The sequence below is a fragment of the Labrus bergylta genome, chromosome 11, assembly GCF_963930695.1.
Source record: "Labrus bergylta chromosome 11, fLabBer1.1, whole genome shotgun sequence".
Classification (NCBI taxonomy): Eukaryota; Metazoa; Chordata; class Actinopteri; order Labriformes; family Labridae; genus Labrus; species Labrus bergylta.
The window spans coordinates 8,456,045-8,479,365 of record NC_089205.1 but is presented as its reverse complement, the minus strand read 5'-3'; the positions used below and the strand labels follow the sequence as shown (position 1 = coordinate 8,479,365).

The 23,321-nt window shown below is 44.0% G+C and overlaps 1 protein-coding gene across 1 annotated transcript in view; it reads left to right on the top strand.

Moving 5' to 3' along the window:
• LOC109991920 (gap junction delta-2 protein) overlaps positions 1–20,814 on the top strand; it is a 33,852-nt gene extending 13,038 nt beyond the window's left edge. Inside the window, exon 2 of the mRNA XM_020644357.3 lies at positions 11,464–20,814. Coding sequence (XP_020500013.1) covers positions 11,464–12,313 — 850 coding nt within the window. The 3' untranslated portion in view covers positions 12,314–20,814. The remainder of the gene's footprint in view (positions 1–11,463) is intronic.
• The last annotated feature ends 2,507 nt before the right edge of the window (positions 20,815–23,321 follow it).

Here is a 23,321-nt window from a genome sequence, read left to right as displayed (position 1 = left end):
CGGAGAGGCTCCTGTGGATTCAAACCAGGAACCTATCCGACAGCATTAACCCCTGCACCCATCAAAGCTACATCACTGAACTCTTATCACCATAGAAATCAGGGAAAGAGAGAGTGGGGAATGAATTTGGGAAAGGAGCCACAGGTTGGATTTGAACGCGGGCCACCCGGCCACCCGCCACCAACACCCCCTTACTGAGATAGTAAAGGTATAGAAGTTTACTTCTCTTATGATTTCTAATTCTCCCGATAATACGCTGCTCGTGATTTCGATGTGATCTTCATTGTGAGCAGCAGTCGTGCTAACGTCGCCCCCTAACCTTTGCAGAATATCAAATGTATGATTTCACAAACTGGAACACCGCGGTGCGACTTCACAGCAGCATTTGAGCTTTCCACCCTCAGAGGGAAAATGGCTGCTGTGTAAGTAAGGTGAATTTTTCCTTTCAATATTATTGGTTTAAGTTGCTTTTTTTTTCATCCCTAAAAGCCCTGGTGGTTCATGTAACCACTGCTTCACCTGAAATGAACCAAATGAAACTCGGAGATCGAACGCACACAGACGAGAGTAAAACCAATAACACAGGAAGGTATTCATCTCCGTCTACTCCTGAGAGAATGAAACCAACACCCGATAACTCATGTCAGACACAATCGGCTTTGTGACGCCATGAACAGCTGGAATAGTGTGTGTGTGTGTGTGTGTGTGTGTGTGTGTGTGTTTGCCTCTGATTAAAATGTGTGGGTGCAGATGTGCACGTCTGTCATTAGAGACTCTGTTTCTGTGTACACACTAACGCACAATGTGTGTATTTTTATACGAACATCGTGTGATAGTAAGAGAGTGTGTGTGTGTGTGTGTGTGTGTGTGTGTGTGTGTGTGTGTGTGTGTGTGTGTGTGTGTGTGTGTGTGTGTGTAATAGGAGGTTGGAGGCAGTGCAGATGAAGGTCTGTCAACAGGGGAGAGTGCAGCCCCCTCACTCCTTCTGTCACTGGCCTGAAGCACCGGAACATCCCTTCAGGGTATTTGTGTGTGTGTGTGTGTGTGTGTGTGGTTGTGTGTCTGGTTGTGTGTGTGTGTGTGTGTGTTTTCCGAGGTCTCCTGTGCGAGCCTCGAGAAGCAGCTTGGTCCCTGGCGACCCGCCGTGAACTACGAGCTATTGATAAACCTTGGCGAGTGAATACACAGACTGACAGAGAGAGATTATGACAAGTGTCCGCCCATATCTGATGTGACGGGATGAGATTTGTTGGGAGCTTCTGGCACGCTGGATTTGGGTTACCACCTGGTACCCTTAAGACACAAAACACAGACAGAATGTCAAAACATTCAGGCGAGCAGAAAAAAGATGAATTCAGGGAAGAGAGTATAAGGATAAAGCTCGGAGAAGGAAGGACTGAGAACAGACTTTCCCAAACCACTGATCCTCTCTGCAAATGTTAGGTCGCTCCTCATCAGCAAGCGATGGTTTGTTTTGGCTTCGGGGCTTTTTTTTATATTTCAGTACTTTATCAAAACCCCTTAAAGTTAGAGGACAACATGTTCCATTTGTTATAGAGCTTTTGAAATGGACCCATAGGGAAGTTTTTAATCCCGCCCCCTGTATCTGCAACATGACAACCTTTGTGTTTGTCTCATCTCTAGTCACAGATTCTGCATAAAAATGTGAGCTTTGATCGTATTCTGGAGAACAGTCTGTGGGGAAGCTTCACTGTAAAGCAATCCTGGAGATACTTATTGTGCATCTCTCCCTCTTCTACTCTACCTGTTTTCTGACGCCTGGAGCTGAATTAAAAGCAGGGTTGGTCATTTTCTCCAGATCCACTTTTTCAGATTTTGGTTGAAATTGTCTTTAGGTCCTGACAGAAATTAATCCACTTAGCCACTCTGAGATGTCACCGACTCTGTTTCCTGCTTTGCATGTTGCTGGAGTATAAACGACAGCAATGCATGGAAAAAAAAGTCTTGTTTCCAGAAGTCCTTAATGGAATTTAATGGAATTAAAATGGCATAAAAAACCATTAAGAATCAGGATTCATTTTTGAAATCCAGCGATGGCTCTAATAGCAACATGTTAAAGGACATTTCTGCAGTACTGACCTGTTGTGAACCTGAGGGTCAAGTCCCGGTGTGGACCAAAATTATGGACATTGGTCTGTTAGCTGGAGAGGTGCCAGGTTACTTCCTGAGCACTGCTGAGGCTCCAACCGAACCCTCAATCGCTCTGCTGCACTCCCTGCGTAGCAGCCCCCTCACTCTGATCTCTCCGTTATTGCATGTCCACAGGTCCTGTTTGTGCATGTGTGTGTGTTTCAGGCCGATGTGCTAGAGAAGCATGTCTCTCAGTGACAGATTGTTAGTCAGAATTTCCCTCAGGGATTAATAAAGTGTGTTCAATTAAATTTAATCAAAGTAGTAGATCTCAGAAGTTGTCATTTCCGAGTTGCCTGTCTGAAAGGTCATCAGGCACACCCCCCTGAAGTTCAAATTCCAACTTGGAAACTCTGAGAACTTTCAGTATCCTGAATTAAAATCCAACATCGCTGATACATGCATGAAAAGTATCGTTTGAGCTGTAACTATCTTCTTTATTAGCAGCTTAGTCCTCTTTTCCTGTAATTTAATCAATCTCACCGATAGCATCGTGACAGTTCTCTCTGTGGACATGTTGTCATGTTATTTTCGAGACCTATTAGCTAACAAAACAAAGGTACTCCTGGATGTTGCCTGTTTGACTTGTTGCCAACTTGCAACAGGAACACAGTTAACTAAGGTGTGATGTAATTTTCCAGCTCTGAGATCCGAGATCTGAGGTAAATGGAACGCACAAAATCACCTGCTGTGTTCATACATCCACTCCCCTGACTGTGCGTGGACATTTTAAACACTGCGTTTGCAGGAAAAGTCTGCATAAAAGACGGGCTGAACGAGTCGGCCGTCACCTTGACAACGTCAGGACATTTTCAGGAGAGCAGTGCATGAGAGGGGCTTCAGCGTTAAACGACTCTACAGTCTGACATCAGTTCAAGTGAGAGTCAAAGGATCGCATGATGTGAATCAAAAGACAAAAGACGCAGGATTGAGGGCTGATTGGTTCATATTTCAGAGATAGGAGCTGCGGGTAAATTGCAGAGAGACAAGTAATGGATGAATTAGAAGCAGAATAAGAGCTGCTGCAGGCGTAGAAAGAAGAGGGGGGGGGGTTCACTTCTGAGAATAGGCAGAGCTTGACGGTAGAGAACAGGTATTGATGGGGGCTAAAGGGGACGCTCTGAAGGGATTAGCAGGTCAGCCGTAACATTGGACTTGTTTACTTCACAATCCAGAGCGGATGACAGACCTCGAAGTCTTTAGAGGCAGAGTTGCTCTTTTTATGATCTGATCTGTCTCGAGTCAACGCCGTAAAAAACTCTAAATATGGATTACATATCCATCTTCTAAAATGTGGCCTACTTTCAAAACATCATATTTTAACATCCTTTCTTATGGGAGGCTTTTGGTCAGTAGGGGAAAAGAAACTCTCATTTGAGAGCCTCAGAGGAGGCCATGATGTTCTGTTTTTCCTCATTAATAACCGTCTAAGAAATGTTTTGCAGAGTAGCACAACTTGGATCGCGGCGCTGGCAGCGTGTCTCGTTTCTACGAACTTTTCTTTTGCATGAAGTAAACCTGCTTCAAGCTCTCTGAAGCACCGAAGCCAGCAACGCGTCTGCTCCCCTCCTCAGCAGAAACCCTGCGCTTCTGTGGTCGTCTTTTACCTCCTCTCTTGCTCACTTCTCCCTCTCTTCATCTCCCTTCGTTTTCTGCCCCCTCGCCTGTTGCCGTGGTAACTAGCGGAGGGAAGTTGAGCGGAGGGTGAAATTGAAAGGAGGGAGGAGGGATGGGGGGGGGGGGGGTTGTTTGGGGTTTCTGGGTAAAGGAACCACAGCCGCGCTTCTCTTCCTCCACTCATCTTCTTTTTTTTATCTCCACCGCCACATCTTCCAATCTCTCCAAAAAAATGTCCCTCCTTTTTGATCCTGGGCCAATTATTTCCTGTTTCTCTTTCCTCTTCCTAATTATCCTCCTACATTTTTCGCCTTCTCCTGGTTTATTCTTGTCTTCTGTTTTTCTCCTCCATTTGCAATTTCTGGATTTTTTGTTTTGCTGCTTTGTTTTTACCTTTGGCCAAGTTTAATCCACACTTTAATGAACAAAAATAACAATACTCTAAACACAAGGGTTTGCACTTTTCTTCTGCTTTTACCTCTCGCCTCCAGCTCAACTCACTGAGCGATGCTCCACTTCTGCTTTGCCTCAACTTCTATTTTTATGCAGCGCATCATCCTCTCTCATTTTGCTGCAAATCATGCTGAAGGTTTCATTTAAAGAGACCAACATTAAAAACACAAAGGGAGACCACAGCATTTGGAATAGTCTGACTATAGCTGTTTGAGCGCGTGTGATCACACTATATGAATGAGCATGATGTGCATCATGAATGGGAGAGGGGGTGGGGGCTGTAGGATTTTCCCTGTCAGACGCAAAAACTATGATTATTGTTCACAATTAATTTCAGAAAATGAACTGCCTGTAAGTACTGAGAGCTTAAAGAATAACAGACGCCCCCTCAGAGCAACAAATCCAGCGTCAAATAATCAGGAAGAGAAGAAGATGAAGGCGGCGGGTCGAGGATGCACAATAGCTGGAGGCGAGGAGGCGTTTTGGAGTTATGCTGGCTTTATGCTGGATGCATAATTACCACCATTTGTGTGAAAACACAGTCAACATATTAGTGAAAGGGAACAACAAACAGTGTCTGCTGCGAGTGTGTGAAGATGCGTGCGAGTGTGTCTCTACTTTATGTTTGACAAAAGACGCCTGATCTTGTCAATATTATCATAAAATACTGTTTTTGTTTTGATTGATTAATGAAATATTAAATCAAAATGTAAAGAGGTCAAATTAAATGTCTGCTGTGTGAGGTTAAACTGGCATATCCACCGGAATTGTTACTTTGGACGTACATATTGTTTTGAGTCAGTGTGATCAATGCAGACAGAAGGGGGGAAAAAATACTTTAATTCATGTGTCTGCACACAAACTTCAGGACACCCCTGCACAAGTCAGAGCCCCAGTTGGGCCACCCCAGTCCAAAAGGTCTAGTAGCTGTAATGCATATGTGCATAGTGTATTAGGTAGATCGCTCATATTAACAAGTGCAAAACACGTTTCTGGTAACATAATACTGATGCTCAGAAATATGTAATCTGTAATGACTCTGGTACGTCATCTGGTCAGCTATGTTTCCACCATTGCAAAGAAGTTGATATAAAATGCAAATGACAGGAGACAGAGGTGGTAATAGACGCAGGGAAAGTGGTTCTGAAGAATGAAGTGCATGTGTAGCGTTTCCTCCAGAGCATGAAGCAAGAGTTAGAGCGAGCATTGGGTGGAATTTTGTCGGGAATGAGATCAGTTTTAGTGGTAAACCAGAGGCGAGTGTTCACAGAGAAAGAAAGCCCTTCATAGAAAACTGCAGAAACAATCTGGAGATTATTCATGACTGAGGGAGGGGGGTAGGGGGGGATTTCAGAGCGGGCGCCAAGGGAGTGCAAATGACAGTAAAAAGAAAAAAAGAAAGAAAGAAAGATTTTCTGCAGAGGAGAGAAAAAACAGGTGGGGGCTGCTGTTTGGCATATAATCTACAGCTATTCGTTGGCATTAACAAAAAAAAAAATCTAATGCAAGAATCCTCCCTTGGCCCAGCCACAGATTACAGCAGTGGGTTTGCGTGTGCAAGCTATTATATAATTCATTCTCTGTGATGAGATTTTCCTGCGCTGCTGGTTTTCCTACTATCCCCCCGCCCCCCTCCCCTCTATCTCGAGCGCTCTGTCCCAGAACTGGCAGGTTTCTCTTTTAATTTAAGGAGATGTCCGAGGCACACTGGGTTTTTTTTTGGTGACTTTATAATCTTTTTATCCCTGTCTGGAACTAATTCATCTTCAACAGTGATTTGACGTCTTGTGTCACTACTCAGTTTGTCTGAGATTGTCTCCCTGCTCACTGTCTAGATGGTGTTTTTCTTTGTTATGTAGATACGAGCACGAGCGTGCATGTGCGTGGCCATTCAGAATACATGTTTGTGTGCACACGTGCGCACATGTGGTGCAATACTCCCTGACAGGGGTATTGTGAATTCTCTGCTCACTAAGCCTCTTAATGGAGTCAGTACAAGGGCAAATGCATTTTCTTTTTTCTTCTTTCTTCTTTATTTTTCATTTATTTCTCTCTCTCTGCACATGTAGGCTCGTCACAGGTGGGCGGATTGGAGAAAAGAAAAAGTATTTTATTTTTCAATTTGGAGGTCATGAGTGCTGACCCTCAGTTTTGATGAGAGGTACATGTGAGCCACACGCTGTCAGACTCTGGAAAGGATTAACGCTGCCCTCTGACTCCGCACAAGACTGGCAAAGCTGCAGCGCGATTGGTAGATTACCCTTCACACAGCCAAATGCCATCTAATGATTATCTGGCAACATCTAAAGTGCAGTGAAAAAGCCCGCCCTCCCTCCCTTCCCTTACAGATTCACTGCTCAGTCACAATGGTGTCCAGATAAGCAACTGAGTTTGATAAATCTCCGCTGAATGTAAATTGTCTCTAAAAAACAACGAATTGGCCTCGGGTTCTCTGAAGTGACAACTTCTTAAAAAGCCAGACTTTTCTGGAGGGAGCGCTGCAGGTGAAATGGAGGAAAGAATTACAGGAGGAGGATTTTAAATGGAAAGCTGTCAGGGAAGAAAATTGTGTAAAATTGTCCCTCTGGGCGCGCAAATAGTTAGGTCACACCACATGTACGGAGGTTATAGTCCTCAGAGTGGGCGGCCCGGGTTCAAGTCTGACCATCTGCCTCTCATTCCCCACTCTCTCCCGAAGTCCTACTCTGTCGGCTCTCCTATCAAATAAAGGCAAAAAGCCCCAAAACACATCTTATAAAAAAAAAAAATCCTGCCCACTCCCCACTTAGAGGAGCTTCACTGAAAATGACTTTCCTTAAATGAGTTCTAAATAAAAATGGAAAGCGTCACAAAGCATCATAAAAATCTTCCAAAAAATGGCAGACGGGAGCCGACGGGTTAAACTACGAAGCTGGACGCATCGCAAAAACTAGGACCGATGGCCGATGACCCCCGCTCGGCGGGGCCAATGGCCCACGGGCAGTTCTAGGCATGGGCAAGCGGGGGCCAGTGCCCATGTAAACACTGAACATGGTCCCCCCTGTAGCCACCCCTCCAAAAGGAAGAGCCCCCCCTCATAACACATACACAGTATTTGACTCAACAACGGAACTCACAATCTAGAATTAAATAATGTTACTGAAACAAATATAAATCATGGTATTTTATGTTGTGGTATTTAGTGATGTGTGCTATTATTTGGCATAATATATATATTTTAAAGCGATCATCTTTGTCTATTTTTCACCTGGGTTTAATGTTCCCTCAACTGGCCCCAGTTTGGTTTTGGTTAAAAGTGGTCTAGAACCGCCCCTGCCGACGGACGATGATCTCCTTGGTGTGTCAGGGCCTTTAAAGTTGAATTTTGTGGTCCAGACCATCAGTGTTTTAGCGTCTCCTGCCTCCTTCTCTAGTGAATAGTTTGCACATATTCAAGTCGTGTGCTTTCGCTTGTGATGCAGCTGGCTTCACTCAGACCTGAGGCCTGTAGAGAGATAATGCAGAAGTGACTCAGGCTCCTTTTCAGACACCAACATGTAAACGTAGTTTGTCATTTTAGTAAAAACACTCGCAGTGTGTTTGCTATGAAGATTTATCTTTACATTTAAACGCTCTGTGACATGCTCATCCTGCAGCGGGCCGCGGCGCCTGTCAGCTCCGCCTCCAAAGCCGTTCTTATATGTCAGCATCTATTGACTTTGTATGCACAAAACTCCCATAAAACCATGATTAATGTAATGAGGTTAGGTTTTGACGGGCCACTGTAAGGATGTGTACTCTGCGTTCATATAGAGTAATGACAGAGATTTATCATTTATGGGATTATCATTAATATAAATGTTGGTGATTAGTGGGAGTTGATCTTAACGGTATGCAGGAGTCCGTCTGAACTCCGTCATATCTGTCTGGCTGCGATGCGAGGCAACAATCAATCAGCAAATTAACAGCGATGTCCAGGGCTGTGTGTGGTCTGCAGCCTGGATCCAGACTTTGTTTAGCCACACGGTGCAAGACAACCAACGGGAACGCACGGAGCAAAAAGAGCTGCTTACTAAAGTGCTCGCTCGGTCTCAGATCTTAAAAATAAATGAGACATGAATAAAGTAAGAAAAGAACAAAGAGAGATGTCTGCGCGAAAGGAAACAGAACAGGGGTGTGCAGAAATGTTATGTCAGCCTAAGAATAGACGCACATTTACATGCACACACGGTGAACTGAAGTGGAGCTAATTTCAGCAGAAAATAACCTCGCCATATCTCTCGGCCGCAGCCCGAGCAGAGGTGGTACCAAACCTGCAAATAATGTTCAACTCATTCTCTCACCTGTTGCCATGGCAGTAAAGGACGGGAGAGAACCTGCAGGCTGTTGTTTATAATGACAACGGCAGAGAGAGAGAGAGAGAGAGAGAGAGAGTGTGTGTGTGTGCGGTTGGATGTGTCAAAACTAATCACACCTGCAACCTAAGTGACTGTAAGGTTGCCGTGGTAACTGGGACTAATGACGCAAAAGACACCAAAATTGGAGCAGATGTGTCGCCTCACGTGTTTCAACCGGCACACACCTTCACAAAAACACACATTAAGTTGAATCACAGCCGAGAGTTGATCATCGCTGACGACACATCCACGCTCCGCTCATAACCGAGCTTTCTCCTGGAGTGTTTACTCACGGCTGATGGATTGAGTTTTGTTGGGCGCTCTTCTTCTCTGGTTTTTATTGGGGAGGAACACCAACTGAACGCTAACACAATGTCCCTCTCCATCACCAGCACGGAGTTTATTTTCTCCCGCTCTCTGCCTGTCTCTCACTTCTATTTTCTGATTAATAAGGAGTTCACAATCCCTTCACAGGCGCCCTGCTGTGATTTCAATTTCAAATCCGTCCTCTCAGCATGAACTCTCGCTTATTTTTCCCACTCTTGATTGGTATCCTTTATCAGATTGTCCTCGTATTACCCCCAGAGCGCCTTTGCACCCTCATACTTCTGTTATAGTACCGCCCAGATGTAATACTGTGTACGCCAAGGTTGTCACAATACCAACATTATAGATACCTGCTTGGACACAATGGAAACACCTTCTAGTAATCTCCTGCACAGTGTGCTACATTGCACAAATGCTTTTCCAGTATTTCAGTACAGAAGCATTGCTAATGTATTCGTGCAATTTTCTGCATTCTGTATATTTGTCAGAGACATCCTCGTAACTTTCACATCTTTTTGAGGGCTTCAGAAAGGTCGGGGTTTGCGTATTTGCTGACCTGTAAATTGGAGTGAAACATCAATAATCGCATTTTCGCTTGTGGCAACTGTAGGTAAAAAATGTGTCTTAAGATCTGGAGGTTTTATAAAGATACGATACATTTTAATACTAGTGGTCTTTGAAAAATCAGAGACAGGCTGTGTTATATAAACTGTACACTAACCGCGACCGTTAGCATGTCGTTAGCAACATACTAAAATACGGGTCCCGCGACATACTTCAGATCATGCTCTGTTTGATGAGCTAGCTTCTTATGATTTGTATTTGCATCATTTTTGTAGACTTCTCTTTGTTTGGCCTGACTGTTAATGTCTGTTCTGAGTTCCTGCATTTGCTTTGAAATGCTAACACAGCTACGCAGTCATTTAATATTATTTGGCTGGGGAGCTCTGTCTGAGAGTAAACATCCAGGAATTTCTCGCATACACAAAATTTATTTGGGATCATATTCAATTTGATGTCACATTTAGTATGAACAGTATAAATGTTTGAGGTTTCGGCCACTTTTTTAAAAACATGAGGTGTTGAAAAGTGTCTAGTGTTTGTTCCCAGGAGGTGTTGGCTAGAATTGCACGAGGGCGTTCCGCAAGCACCACCAACCAGAATGATCAAGATTTTACCCCTTCTTCTTCAAATGGAAAATTGCATCCAAGCTCTATTGTTTCACAGACTGACAACATGAAAGGTGAACATGAGGACAATATGGGATCTGTGGCTGCGTTGGTAGAGTCACTCGTCTGTCAACCGATGTTGGGTGGTTTCGATCCCCAGCTCCTGCTGCCCCATGTACAATGTGTCCTTAGGCAGGACACTTAACCCCAAGTTGCTCCCACTGCTTCGTTTGTGGCGTGTGAATGTGTATGAATAGTTACTTCTGATGGTCCAGCAAGCTCGTTACATCTGCTGCGAGTGGGACGTAATTAATTGAACAATTGACTTTTTCTCATAACTGTTGGCCATCCGTTGTTCTTTGTGTGGTGGCAGTTACATAGATGAAGCTAGTAACTCTGCAAATTGCAACGCAGTCATCCTTCACATTAAAACCCTCTGGCTCTGAACCTTGAAGGTTGGCACTTCCAAGTACCGGACTCACCTTGTTTTTGAAGGTGTCTGCGTCACTCTTTTAGTTCTGTATATAGTCGAGCTATCAGCCAAAAGTGGAAAGTTGTGAAACACAGACAAGCTAGCTTGCGAGCTCTCTGCCCGACTCTGCTGATCACTCTTTCACTTTCAATCAAAAGGTTTATTTACGGAACAATATATCACTGTTTTTCTGTAAATGCATGATTATGACCTCAAGAGGGAGAGAAGATCGCACAGCCAGAATGGTCTGCGTCGCTGTCTTCCCCAGCACAGCGTGCAATCAGCGTTCAATACACAATGAATGAGGATGATTTTTTTTTAATTGTGTCAGGTTGCTTGCATTGATGGTGGCTTCTGCAGCCACGGTAATTAATGAGCTCACTGGTATATCGGTCGCACCGCTGTATAAGACGCAGCCAACTTTTAAAATAAAAAATGAGGTATTAAAAATTGCGTCTTTACAGCAGATTTTACTGTAAATCCTTTTAGTCAAAATCAATCATGTGGAATTTGGTGCAAAAACTTCATCAGGATTCATCCCATAAAATAACAAAAATGAATCTATCTTCCTTCATCATATCCTTTAGGATGTGAAAAATCCTTAAAGCTCTGCTTGTCTTTTTGCAAACTGACATTTAGTATGTTTCTGGTCCCTGACATTTAGGATGTTTTATGATCCATTTTTTACTCCACTCAAAGCTCCCGTCCTCTTCCAGCCCCTTCATTTGTCTCTCCTGCTGTACGTCTCTGTCCTCTCACACTCAACACATCTGAAGAGGCTCTTCTGGGGAAGGATATCTGAGGACATCTAATTCTTCCTGACACAGTAAATCACTCTGCATTTCCGACGATTAACCCCATTTCTCTCTCTCTCTCTCTCTCTCTCTCTCTCCTGCAGGATCCTTCTTACAGTCGTGGTGATCTTCCGTATCCTGATCGTGGCCATCGTTGGGGAGACCGTGTATGAGGATGAGCAGACCATGTTTATCTGCAACACTCTCCAGCCAGGCTGCAACCAGGCCTGCTATGACAAAGCCTTCCCCATTTCACACATCCGCTACTGGGTCTTCCAAATCATTCTGGTGTGCACGCCCAGCCTCTGCTTCATCACCTACTCCGTCCACCAGTCGGCCAAGCAGAAAGACCGCCGCTACTCTTTTCTCTATCCCATCATGGAGAGGGACTACGGGGGAAGGGACGGGGCGCGAAAGCTTCGCAACATTAACGGGATACTTGTTCAACATGGCGGTGACGGCGGAGGAGGGAAGGAAGAGCCAGACTGCCTGGAGGTGAAGGAGATCCCAAACGCCCCCCGTGGTCTCACTCATGGAAAGAGCTCTAAGGTGCGCCGGCAAGAAGGGATCTCCCGCTTTTACATCATCCAGGTGGTGTTCAGAAACGCGCTGGAGATCGGTTTCCTGGCGGGCCAGTACTTCCTATATGGCTTTAGCGTACCCGGGATCTTCGAATGTGACCGTTACCCGTGTCTGAAAGAGGTGGAGTGCTACGTGTCTCGCCCCACGGAAAAAACGGTTTTCCTGGTCTTCATGTTTGCAGTGAGCGGTATCTGCGTAGTCCTCAACCTGGCCGAGCTCAACCATCTGGGCTGGCGCAAGATCAAGGCCGCCATCAGGGGCGTCCAGGCCCGCAGGAAGTCTATCTGTGAGATCAGGAAGAAGGACATGGCACATCTTTCCCAACCACCCAATCTGGGACGCACACAGTCCAGCGAATCGGCCTATGTCTGATGAAGAAAAGAAAAAGGAGGAGGAGTGGGACAAGGATATGAATTAATTATGATTTTAATTTAATAAAGATGATGGAGAGGTCAAACAAGATGACCTCTCCTCTGTGCTCAAGGAATGAAACTGAATTTAAAGACCAAACCTCTGGCTCCAGGACTTGATGAGTCATTAAAGAAAAGAGGAAGAAGACTATTACAAAGAGAGAGAGGATTAAAGAGGACCAAAAGCTGAACACGATGAACACATTATGGTCTCACAGGGAGAACATTCAACTGCCATTTTATACGTTTTTCTTTCTTTGACTAATTGCTCCCTCCCCCGCCCCTTCTTTTCTTGTGAAGTGAGGACCTGGATCCTCGAGGGGCTGGAGAGGAACGGACTAGAAAATGATGAGAAAAAGAAGGGAGGTGAGAGATGAGAGGCTGTTTTGTATTCTTTGGGGGATATTGGAAGATGATGGCGGTGTTTGATGCATTCATGGTGCTTTTCTTCTGGATTGTGTCAGCCTCGATTAAAAAAAAGAAAAAGAAAAAGGAAAAGACAGGATAGGAAATGGGACGGGGAGGATGAGCAGCGACATTATTAAAAGCGGAACGGAAGAACTGTCAGAGCGATGACGGACCCGAGAAGAAGAAGGTGAGTTTGTGAGCGTTAGGGAGACATCACGCTCTGGAGAAAAACAGATGACACAACCAAAGGATGGTTTTTCTTTGCTTCCTGTCAACGCCGGAGACTCAGTGTTGACCCAAGCCAGGAGAGAACGAGCTGCGTCTGATCAGTGTCATCCTCGCCTCTGTTGAAACGTCGTCACAAGCCAAAACCATGAGGACAAGACTGACGATGTTTATGTTTTGTCTCCTGGCAAAAGAGGATTTTAACACAAACAAGAGCGAGCGAGTAGCATAAACACTTTTTCCCCTACCCTCTCCCCCGCCTCGCTCTCTCTGCTCTCCACGGTTGGCAGCTACGCACATAGAACGCAGAGGCGTCACATGACAGTCATGACCCTCGCTGCTCTCTTTCTGTGAAAACTTTGGAGAGGAACTAGCAAACTAATGGGATGACCCGTCGAGTGTAAACATCAGTCTCTCTCCTGAAGCACAAAACATACTTCCCTCGGCGCAGCATTCCAGCGCGCTGAGAGACGAGGGAGAGACGTGAAGAGGAGGATCACTTTATTACTTTTATAAAATATATCACCATGAGTTATGTTTTTTTTTTCTTTGAGAAAGCGATGGTGCCATCCTTAAGATATTTAATTATTGTTGAGAAGTTATATAGAGTATATCATGGTATTAATATTTATCCATTTAGAATATATCCAAATAGATTTTATTTATCTCTGCGGCGGGTTGGTCGGGACGTGATGTTGCTGTTTTTTTGTTTTTTTTTATGTATAAACTGTCTCCTTTCATTTTGGATTAGCTTGATGCACATCTCACTGACGGGACTGATGACCATCATGGACAGGGGGGACGAGTGCAGCGCAGTGAGGCTGTGCAGCTGATTCTTTTATCTGCAGCTTTTAAGGACATATTTATTGCCACTGTTACATTACTTTTCTTGGTGTGTTTTCCACAGAGAGCCTTGGTTTCCTTCTCAATTAGCTGCACAGCTTCAAGCCGCCGCGGCCTGTGAGCCGTTTGAAAAAAAAAAAAGGCATGTTTACACGACGTGATGTTTCTTGAATGATCAGATATGTAACCGATGAGTATAGTGACTCTAAAGGGAAAGTTGTGTTTTTGAAATCGCGGTGGTTTTTAATTTTTGCATTTCTTCCCCGATTGGATTTCAACATGCATGCCTTGTAAAGAATGAAGAATGACCTGAAAGAAAACGGGAAAAATATGATGGAGGGTGTTGCATCTTGATTAATGAAGACATGTGGGAGAGTGGCGGACTGAAGGAAGTCGTGTTGGGATCAGACATCCGAGAAATGCATAATTTAAAACAAGTCGCACTGCAGGCCAGTGAAACCAGACATTTCAGTGGAAAACATCTTTCTTGAATTATTCAACACACACACACACACACACACACACACACACACACACACACTAGACCTGCATGGTGTTGTCCTGTTACTGAGGACTCTGCAGACTGTGATAAACAGACACAAATCAGCTCATGTCAAGCTCAGATGTTGTCTGTTCAGAGCAGCTCTCTGCGACAATGAGATGGTTTACTCGCACTGATAATACTGATTAAAATCCTCTCGGTCTTCAACATACCGCAGCTTTAACCCCGACTCCACAATCACCAACACGTCAAACTGAAAGGCCTTGCAAGAAGCTCAACACTGCAGCAGCTTAGCACTGCCACAATCGCAGGTTTGATTACTGACTAAGGGCCCGGGTTCACTGAGCGGCAACGTCTTTTTTTTTTCAATTGTTTTTAATGAGTAGTGAGCGTTACCTGTCCGGATAGAAATCACACCGACAGTGGGCAGAGTCAGAAATCGAGGAGCGCGAACGACAGGAAAGACATGCGGGGAACTAGCCACATATTGGGCCTGAACCTGGGCCGCTCCCCCGAGAACAATATCATCTGCCCACAGGGCACGCACCAATCCACTTGGCCCCCAGCGCCCCTCAAGTTGAAAATCTGTCAACTTTTCAGAAAGGCGCTGTTGACGTCATCAGTACTCTTTTCCAAATGTATGTTTTTCCCGTATTTTGGCCGCCTATAGGCTCTGCATCGTGTCTTGTACCCATGTCCTCTTTGCTCCGTGTCTGCAGGTAAAACGATCTAAAAACAAACATAGGCTAATATAAAAAAGTAACAGAGCAGTGTCGGCCATACAGTAGTTGTTGTCAACAGACTGTTGCCATAGAGACAGGACAGATGCACAAACGTTTCAGCTCCTGAGCGCAAAGCCAGTGCTAATTCTAATGTCATTTGTACGACACGTTGTATGAATGCATTAAAACAACAACAACACACACACTTCGCAGCTACAGCACGATATATCCCAGCATTAACTGTATGAAATTGGACATTCTGATTTTGCTACTTAACTTTTTTTTAACTTGCCTTATATTAGCTTAGCTTTGTGATTTCCTTCATTTCCCACAATGCCTTTGGAGAACTCCTCAGTCCTTATAGTAAGGGTACGATAAAAGGAAACGTGATGTAGAGAAGTAGAGAAGGAATCCTACAAGTCAGCAAAGCGACTTAACTTCCAAGAAAAAGGAAGAAATAAATGAAATGCACTGCCAACATTTAAAGCGAATCACTTCAGCTCCACATTAGGTTCAAAATGTTCCCCTCCTATTTATTTTTGTAGTTTTTTTAAGAGGAGAAATACGTGTATTTAAACCGCTGTAGCTGCTTTGGAAATACCGAGACATGACACCACGTTATATAACAGATTGTGTGGAGGATAAACACGCTCTGCAACAACAGCCGACATAAGAGAGTGATCCATCAAACTCTCTCTCACTCCTTTGACTGCCATAATCTCCGTGATTCTTACAGGTGATTATCCCCAGATTTAGACTCCTCTGAGGATCCCCGTGGCTCAAAGGGATCCGGCACTCTATTGTGTGCGCCAAGAAGGACCAATAAGAGCTCACGGGGCGACGCCAGAATGCCATACTGTACGCCACGGGGCTGAATCACGGCTTCCCTCGTTCGCTGCTGAGACCCTGTGCTTCTGGAGGAGAGGCTTAAACGTCAACCTTGAGCTTTAAGGCCAAGCCGATGTCCTGTGCTGTACGCGGTCGCTGTGCAGAACAGATCTAATCTCCGCAGGGCACAGGTCAATGCTATGGTGACGACTATTTTTAGTGAACGCTGCACATATATCCATTCAAGGAAAAACAAGCAAATCTTAATGCAGGAAGAGCGTCTTACATGAGGTCCACTCCCTGTTGGATTCTGCTGTTATGTCTGGTTTCATTCAGGACAGACACACACACACACACACACACACACACACACACACACACACACACACACACACACACACACACACACACACAGTGCGAGGGTGCAGAGGGCCATAAATGTGTCCTGGTCTTCTTGGGTTTACATTCATCCAGTGTTTGCACAGCTCCTGAACTTTTAACAGTGAAGGAGAAGCACGCCCCAGCTCTTCCGACAGTCCACCACTCCCACCCCCACCCCTCACACGGTCTCCTCTTTTTTTTTCTATTTGTCAATGTGAAATGAATTATGCAACTTTTTTTTTTTCTCATTTGCTTATCTTTTTTGACTTGTGGATTCATTTTGTTGTCTGTTGCTCTTTTTGTGCAGTGACATATCAAAAAAGAACGATGTTTTTTTTTCTATGTAAAGGAACAATTTTTTTGTAACGTGTAAAAATCAAGGGTAGAATGTCAAAATATAAGACTAGCAGAAAAAAAACACTATGTTTCTTCCCTTGCCAAAGTGATATGCAAAACTTCATTAATTTTCAAAGACTGTTTTTTATTTCTAACTGCATGTGTAATGGCTATGACAGCATGTTTCTATGTTTTTCTTCTACAGGAATTTTTTTTTTTTTTTAGTTCAAACTGTGGAGCGAAGCTATAACGTCTTGATGCCAAGTGTGTATATGGATCACCCGGTTCTTCAGATGATACAGATTCAGGCAGAAAACACAGACTCAGAGATGTTCAAACTTCCACTTACAGGTTATCACTGAGTGCGTTGACACGGACTTGAGTATCCCGCTTCTGATCTGGGTTTTTAAAAGATCATTATTTTGTGTTTGAGCACGTTAATCATCATATCCAGATTTTGAGAAATGACGATTTTGCTACCTGGAGAAGTTTTTTAAAAATGGACCTGTCCTGTGGCATCCTATAGGCCAGGGGTTCCTAAACTTTTCGACCTGCGACCCCCAAAATAAGGGGTTAGAGACTGGGGGTGCACTAAACGGGGGTGCACTAAACGGCCTTTCCAAACTCTGGCATTAGAACAACACTGTAATTTTATTTTAGTAATTAATTGTTAAAAACACTAGAAGCAGAAAATAAGTCACCTCTTGAACTGCTTTTTAATTTCACAATAATGGGTAAAATATGCAATTTTAAGTCATTTTTCATTTTGATATGGAATCTCGCGCCCCCCACCCTTTGAGTGTCTTGGACCCCCTAGACCAGGGCTATTCAACTTTTATGTTCAGGGTGCCAAATTTTCAGAAAGCTAAGGATCTGGAGACCAGACAAGCAAGCCCACCTCAGCAGTAAAGTGTGCGAAAGCCGTTTTTTTTTTTCCATCAACAACACAAGCTTGTGATAGACTGCGAGCACAGGACCAAAGATGTTCTAATAAACGGGAGCGCTGTGCTGTTTTTAAAACTTTACTGGGCAACAATGGCAGTCGTTCACAAGTTTTCCTCCCTGTTTATTAGTTATTTATTTATTTTAGATAAAAGGCCAGTCTGATGTCATCCACGGGCTGGAGTTGGCCCCTGGGTTGCCAGTTGAATAGACCTGCTAGGGGTCCAGACCCCAGCTTTGGTAACCACTGATATTGGCTACACCTTACTCCTGGAGCAAACTGACTTTTGTCTTACGGTGACCAAACTTCAGAAGTGGTTCTGATCCAGCTACAACCTCCTGGACAAGATGCTTGCAATCACAAACATGGATATTAGTATTCACCATGTGTGCAGGGACATGAAGGTGCATGTAAACACCATATCCTGAAGATGGTCAAAACTGGGATGAGGCGTATAACCCAAGATACTCAAGTCCATGTAAACACACTCAGTCTCAGTTCCTATACTCCAAAAATATTCTGTAAGCCACAAGGTACAGATTAATGTTCTAATTTTATAAGAAATTTGCACATGAATATAAACCTTTATAATATTTGAAGAAGAAGATGTTTAATTTATAAGCCGATCAGTCTGCTGTAAAACAGGGTACATGTAGTTAGCTTACAGGTGAAACACTGACATGAGATGTCAGATACCGCAACATTCCAGGGTTTAGCACCCCGCACAATGTGTCACCAACCTGCAATGAAGAGCCTCAAAGATTTTCAGCGTGAATCAAAACTCAGTGACGCTCCGCATGTGGACACTTACCGGGGTACAGGACTCGGACAGCAGACTCAGGACCGACAACAATGCTGATCTTTTACAACAATCTTTTCTAGTGAAAAAAATAAAAGCTGTTTCTACATTAACAGACAAGAAACTTTTATAGACAGACAACAACAACATGTCATAGGCTGTATATAAGAAGTGAACAGCACCATCATGATGTCAGCCATTGGTTTGCAAAATGCCTTTTTGAAGCATCGATATTGGCATGTAAGCCGGTGACCACTTTTTAGATTGTCTCCATTGTAGACTGTGTAACATGGTGGTAGTTTCAGTGACGTCACCCTTTGGAAGCCCCACAATGGCGGTTTCCATATTGGAAATGCTATCTCAACCTAACTTTGGATCAAACTAGAAACAGGCAGAAAGGTGGCGCAGAGACGGCTACTGTACAAGGCGCTCACCTGTCAGTCAACTCAGCCACGCCCTTAATTATGCAAACATGCAAATAACTTTTAGGCTTTATTAATTAAAATAAATTCACCCACCATGAAGTGGAGCAGGCTGTAAACTTCTTAATTTCTGCTGTAAAAATTTACATTTTAAGACGCGACGTAATGAGGGTTGCTTGGTTTTTGGAGCCAGCTTCCAGTGGTCACTTGAGGAACTGCAGTTTGTTTTGATTGCTGCTCGGTCTCCATGTTGGTTGATAGGCACGCTGTGTAAGTTACCTGTCAATCAAAGGCAGCCATCGAGACATTAAACCCATTGGGACGGTTGTTATTTTTCTTACAACCAGTGCAGTGCTGGCCATTTGGAAGAATGCAGGTTTGAGATATTTCCAAATTTGGCTTCAAATTTTAAAAACCAGAGGCTGAATCCACTTCTTATATAAAGGTCTATGAGCATACTTTCATCTTATTTAATACTGTAGAGCCCAACTTTTAAAACGAGTCTGTGAGCCGGATTATTTACCTCTTGGTGCTATTGAGGTCGGACTCTTTACCGAAAACATGAAACCAGACGACTGCAGCAGAGAATACTTAATCTAGAATACGTACTTCGAGCCATGTAGCAACACAGGTTTTCTTACAAAATAAAAAATAAAAAACTAACGACTGTTACTAAGAAAGAGGCTCATGTGTGAACGCCTGCAGCATGTTTTTATGAATCTATCCCCCAACGAAGCAGAACAGTAGCAAATCATTTGATTTCCTCAGGATTGCGGTGCGTAATCGAGCTCAACTCTTCAATACCACTGACAAAAGAAGCCAATCCTGAAGGGCTCGTTTAGCCCACCTTGAGAATTTGTGGACATGTCCCTCTTTTACATTGAAGGGCTTCTTCCTTGATACAAATTGAAAGCCGTAGTTTTAAAGAAAGAGGTACATTTAAAATGTGACTTGGCGCTTTACTTTGAAAGAGTATAATGTGCACTCACGGGCCGAGATTAATCACGTTCATTTGTAGGCAATTAGGGAATCATCTTAATTGAAAATCAGGCATCTTGTATCCGATGAAAAAAGGCTTTTCACCGTGTTTAATGAAAGAGAAAAGTGTAAGTTTTAAAGCTCCTTTTATCCAGATGTTCAATGTAATTTTCATTTCATTCTAAAAATAGGCCCTCGCTCCCCCCGTCCCTCTCCGGCCCTGTCGGATACTGGTGCTGCTTTCCTGTGGTCTGGATTATAACCATTTGTGGGTTCAGAAAAGGACCTCTCAACCTCCCACTAATCTGCAATAATATCAATTGTGACTACTTCATCTAATTACACTGAGTGGCAGACACAGGCAGAGTCGAGTTAAGCCAAATAGCCCCCGAGCATCCCTCTCTTGCTCTCGCTCCCTCTCTCTCTCGCTCTGTGACTGCTTACTTACTGCTCGGTTTTTGGATTTGAGACTATGACCTGAGAAAACCTCACTTTGTGTTCCCAAAAATCTAGAACTGTGCAGATGTTTGGGTTTAAATTTGAAAGAAAAAAACACACATGTGGTGCAGAGGAAGAGCGTACCTCAGACCCACCTCTCCCCTTTTTTTCCACTTATCCTCAAAGACCTCTTGAGCTAAGACCCGGCTTCATATACGCCATGACGTCTGTCTGTAAGCTGTGCGAGAGGGTCGATGTCACAGTAAGAGGGATGAAAGCTGAGCGCCGACGTGTCCGGGGAGCGAGGGAAGCAACGTCAAGTTTAGCCAATATTTGGCATCATACGGTGGCGATCATACATAAGAGAAAATAGTCAAATATCCCTGCCCTTCAAACGTCTTCTGCATAATCTTCTGCTGTGTCTGTACGGATGTAAAAGCATGGACTAAAAACAGAAACAAAGAAACACACGCTCAAACACGCTCACGCTTTGTAATCCTCATTTTAAAAAAAAATCTGTGGAATGCAGGTTTTACAGTGTAGCTGACGGACCTTTGTCGAAGGTTCACTGTATATTTCTGACTGGTGTACTGTATGTAAAGACTGAATAAAACCTTGAATGTTACATTAAGCCTGAACTGGCCTCGTGCCTGCTGATTTATGACCTGAAAACGAGCGAGTGTGCGTGTGTGGCGTTTACTGTACAGTGGAATGTGTGTTTAGAAAACGTGAGTGGGTGGATTTTTTAGACGATGTGGGAGTGATGGGATTTAGGACATGAGAAAAACGCTTGCTGCGGTGTGAAGGAGAGCGAACAAAGGTGGCAACAATTCCTATTGATACTGGTCTAAAAATAGCATGCCAGAAAACAGTTTTTTGCAGAGCAGTGCGTGCAGCCCAGCTGGTCGGCGTAATGACATTTCTGAACTCGATAGGTGACACTGAAACCTTTCAGCAGGATTAAAACCTTTAGAGCACAATCATATTTTCCCTTAAATCCCTCTCTCAGTGGATGCACAGTTTATGTGCATGCAGCAGTGTGTGTGCATGGATGCATCACGTTACCAAACCTCTGTGTGTGTTTCTTTTTTATTTGTGTGTGTGTGTGTGTGTGTGTGTGTGTGTGTGTGCAAGTTGTGTGTATCTGTGTGTCCAACCCCCACCCACCTTCTTCAGCAAGGTCACATGGTGGCTACGCTGGACTGGGATTGAAGGCTTGTTGCCACGGCGATAAGCCAGCCGGTAATATCTCTAAGCACAGCCAGGATTAATCTGTCGACAGATGGCTGCATGCTCAGCGTCACTTCCTAAAACACACATTATTACACACACACACACACGCACAGGATTCACATTCACCATCATCATCCTCATTATTATTGTCCGACCACTACCTCTACTTTCCGTCGCGTGCAACCATACAGATACACAGGCATGCCATCATCTTTCTCCCCACGCCAACACCATTATCAGAGCCATCCGCCTAAACTGCATCCACTAAAGCGTTATCATCGTTACCGCAGCAACCTTCATCATCACCATCATTACTCATCATCTTCATCAAAACCATCCTCTTCCTCCCACTATAACCACTGCTCCTCTTTTCTCCATCCTCGGATCCATTACCCTCGCCATCATCTAAAAGCGCCTTGGTCATTACTGAAAAACGCCCTCATCCAACGGGGGATCAATACACCAGGCAGGTGGTTATACCCCACCCCCCTGTCATTCATCAGCACACCATCACAATAAGAGAAGCAGGGCCTGACTTCATGGTTCAGGGGCGGTCGAAACCTCATACACACAAAGACTTCTTGATTTACTCCTAGAAGTATTTCCATGAGCTCAGAGGTGAGAACACTGCGGCGTGAAAGTTCAAATGAAAGTTCAATTCCGACCTGTGGCACCTTTTCCTGCATGTTATTCCCCACTCTCTCTCTTTCGTTCTCCTCACTTTCCGACACTATCCACTGTCCTATCTCTACAATAAGCCAGCTCCAGCTCCTCTCCCACAAATCACAGAATAAACACAAGGGTGAGGCAAGGTGCGTTTAATGATGGGTTACAAAAAGAACATTTCCAGATCCTGAAGTAATAAAACAAAAATAAGAAATTAAAATACATGTTAAATTATCCTCAAATTTAGGAAACTTTTCTGCCTTTCAGTGTCAGTGCTCTGCAGTACGTCCGTCCTTTGGTTGTTGCAAATTAGCATCCGCTTTAACCACTATACCTTCATTGGATGGTTGTTTTCAGTTCATCATGTACTTTGTGTCCGTCCCTATCAATGAACCATAAATACATTAGTTTTTTTGTAAATACATGTTTTACTTCCAAGCCTCTTTTGAGGGTCAACAAGTTCATTAAAGGCAGGTTTTGTAGTTTCTGCAAACTAGCATGATGTTGAAAGTAGCATTCCCTCAATGCTCCGTCTGCACCCACCCCCTCCCCTCTGTGCTCCCTCAAAAGCCACGCCCCCTCACTCACATGCACGAGCGCCTCTGCTCTAAGTAAATAAACTCTCAGTATAAACTCCGTCATCGGTGACGTGCTTTGAGTGTGGGCTCGTGAACCAAGAGGTAGAGAACCAGCAGGGAGACAGGGAGGCGTGTGATTGGTTCATCAGATTGGTACCTCGTGGCAGACATTGGTTGAAGTTTTTACAGGCTTACAAACTGCTACAGATGACGGATTTTCCTCTTTCCTTTTTCAGAGAACATGAGTTATTAATTTCTGTCAGGACCTAAAGACAATTTCAACCCTTAAACAGTGGATCTGGAGGAAATAACCAACCCTGCCTTTAACACAGCAGGTGGTGTGGTGGTTTAATGCAGTAAATGATGAAACAACATGCAACACTAATGCTGTTTGTTACACACATTAGTTCAGCTGTCACTTATAACAGAGTTCTCTCTCCACGCAATTATTACCATTTCAATCACGACAGAAGCTTCTGTTGCTTCCTGTGTTGCTTAATAATCATTATGCACTTAACTCTTTTTCTTCAGCATGACCCCCCTTTTTCATCTTTGTCAAACACCAAACACAGATGAAGAACATGAGATGCATGTGAAATCTTTGCAAAGGGTGTGCACTAGATGTTTCAATTTTTCACATTTCACATCTACGCCTCCAAACTAGCGCT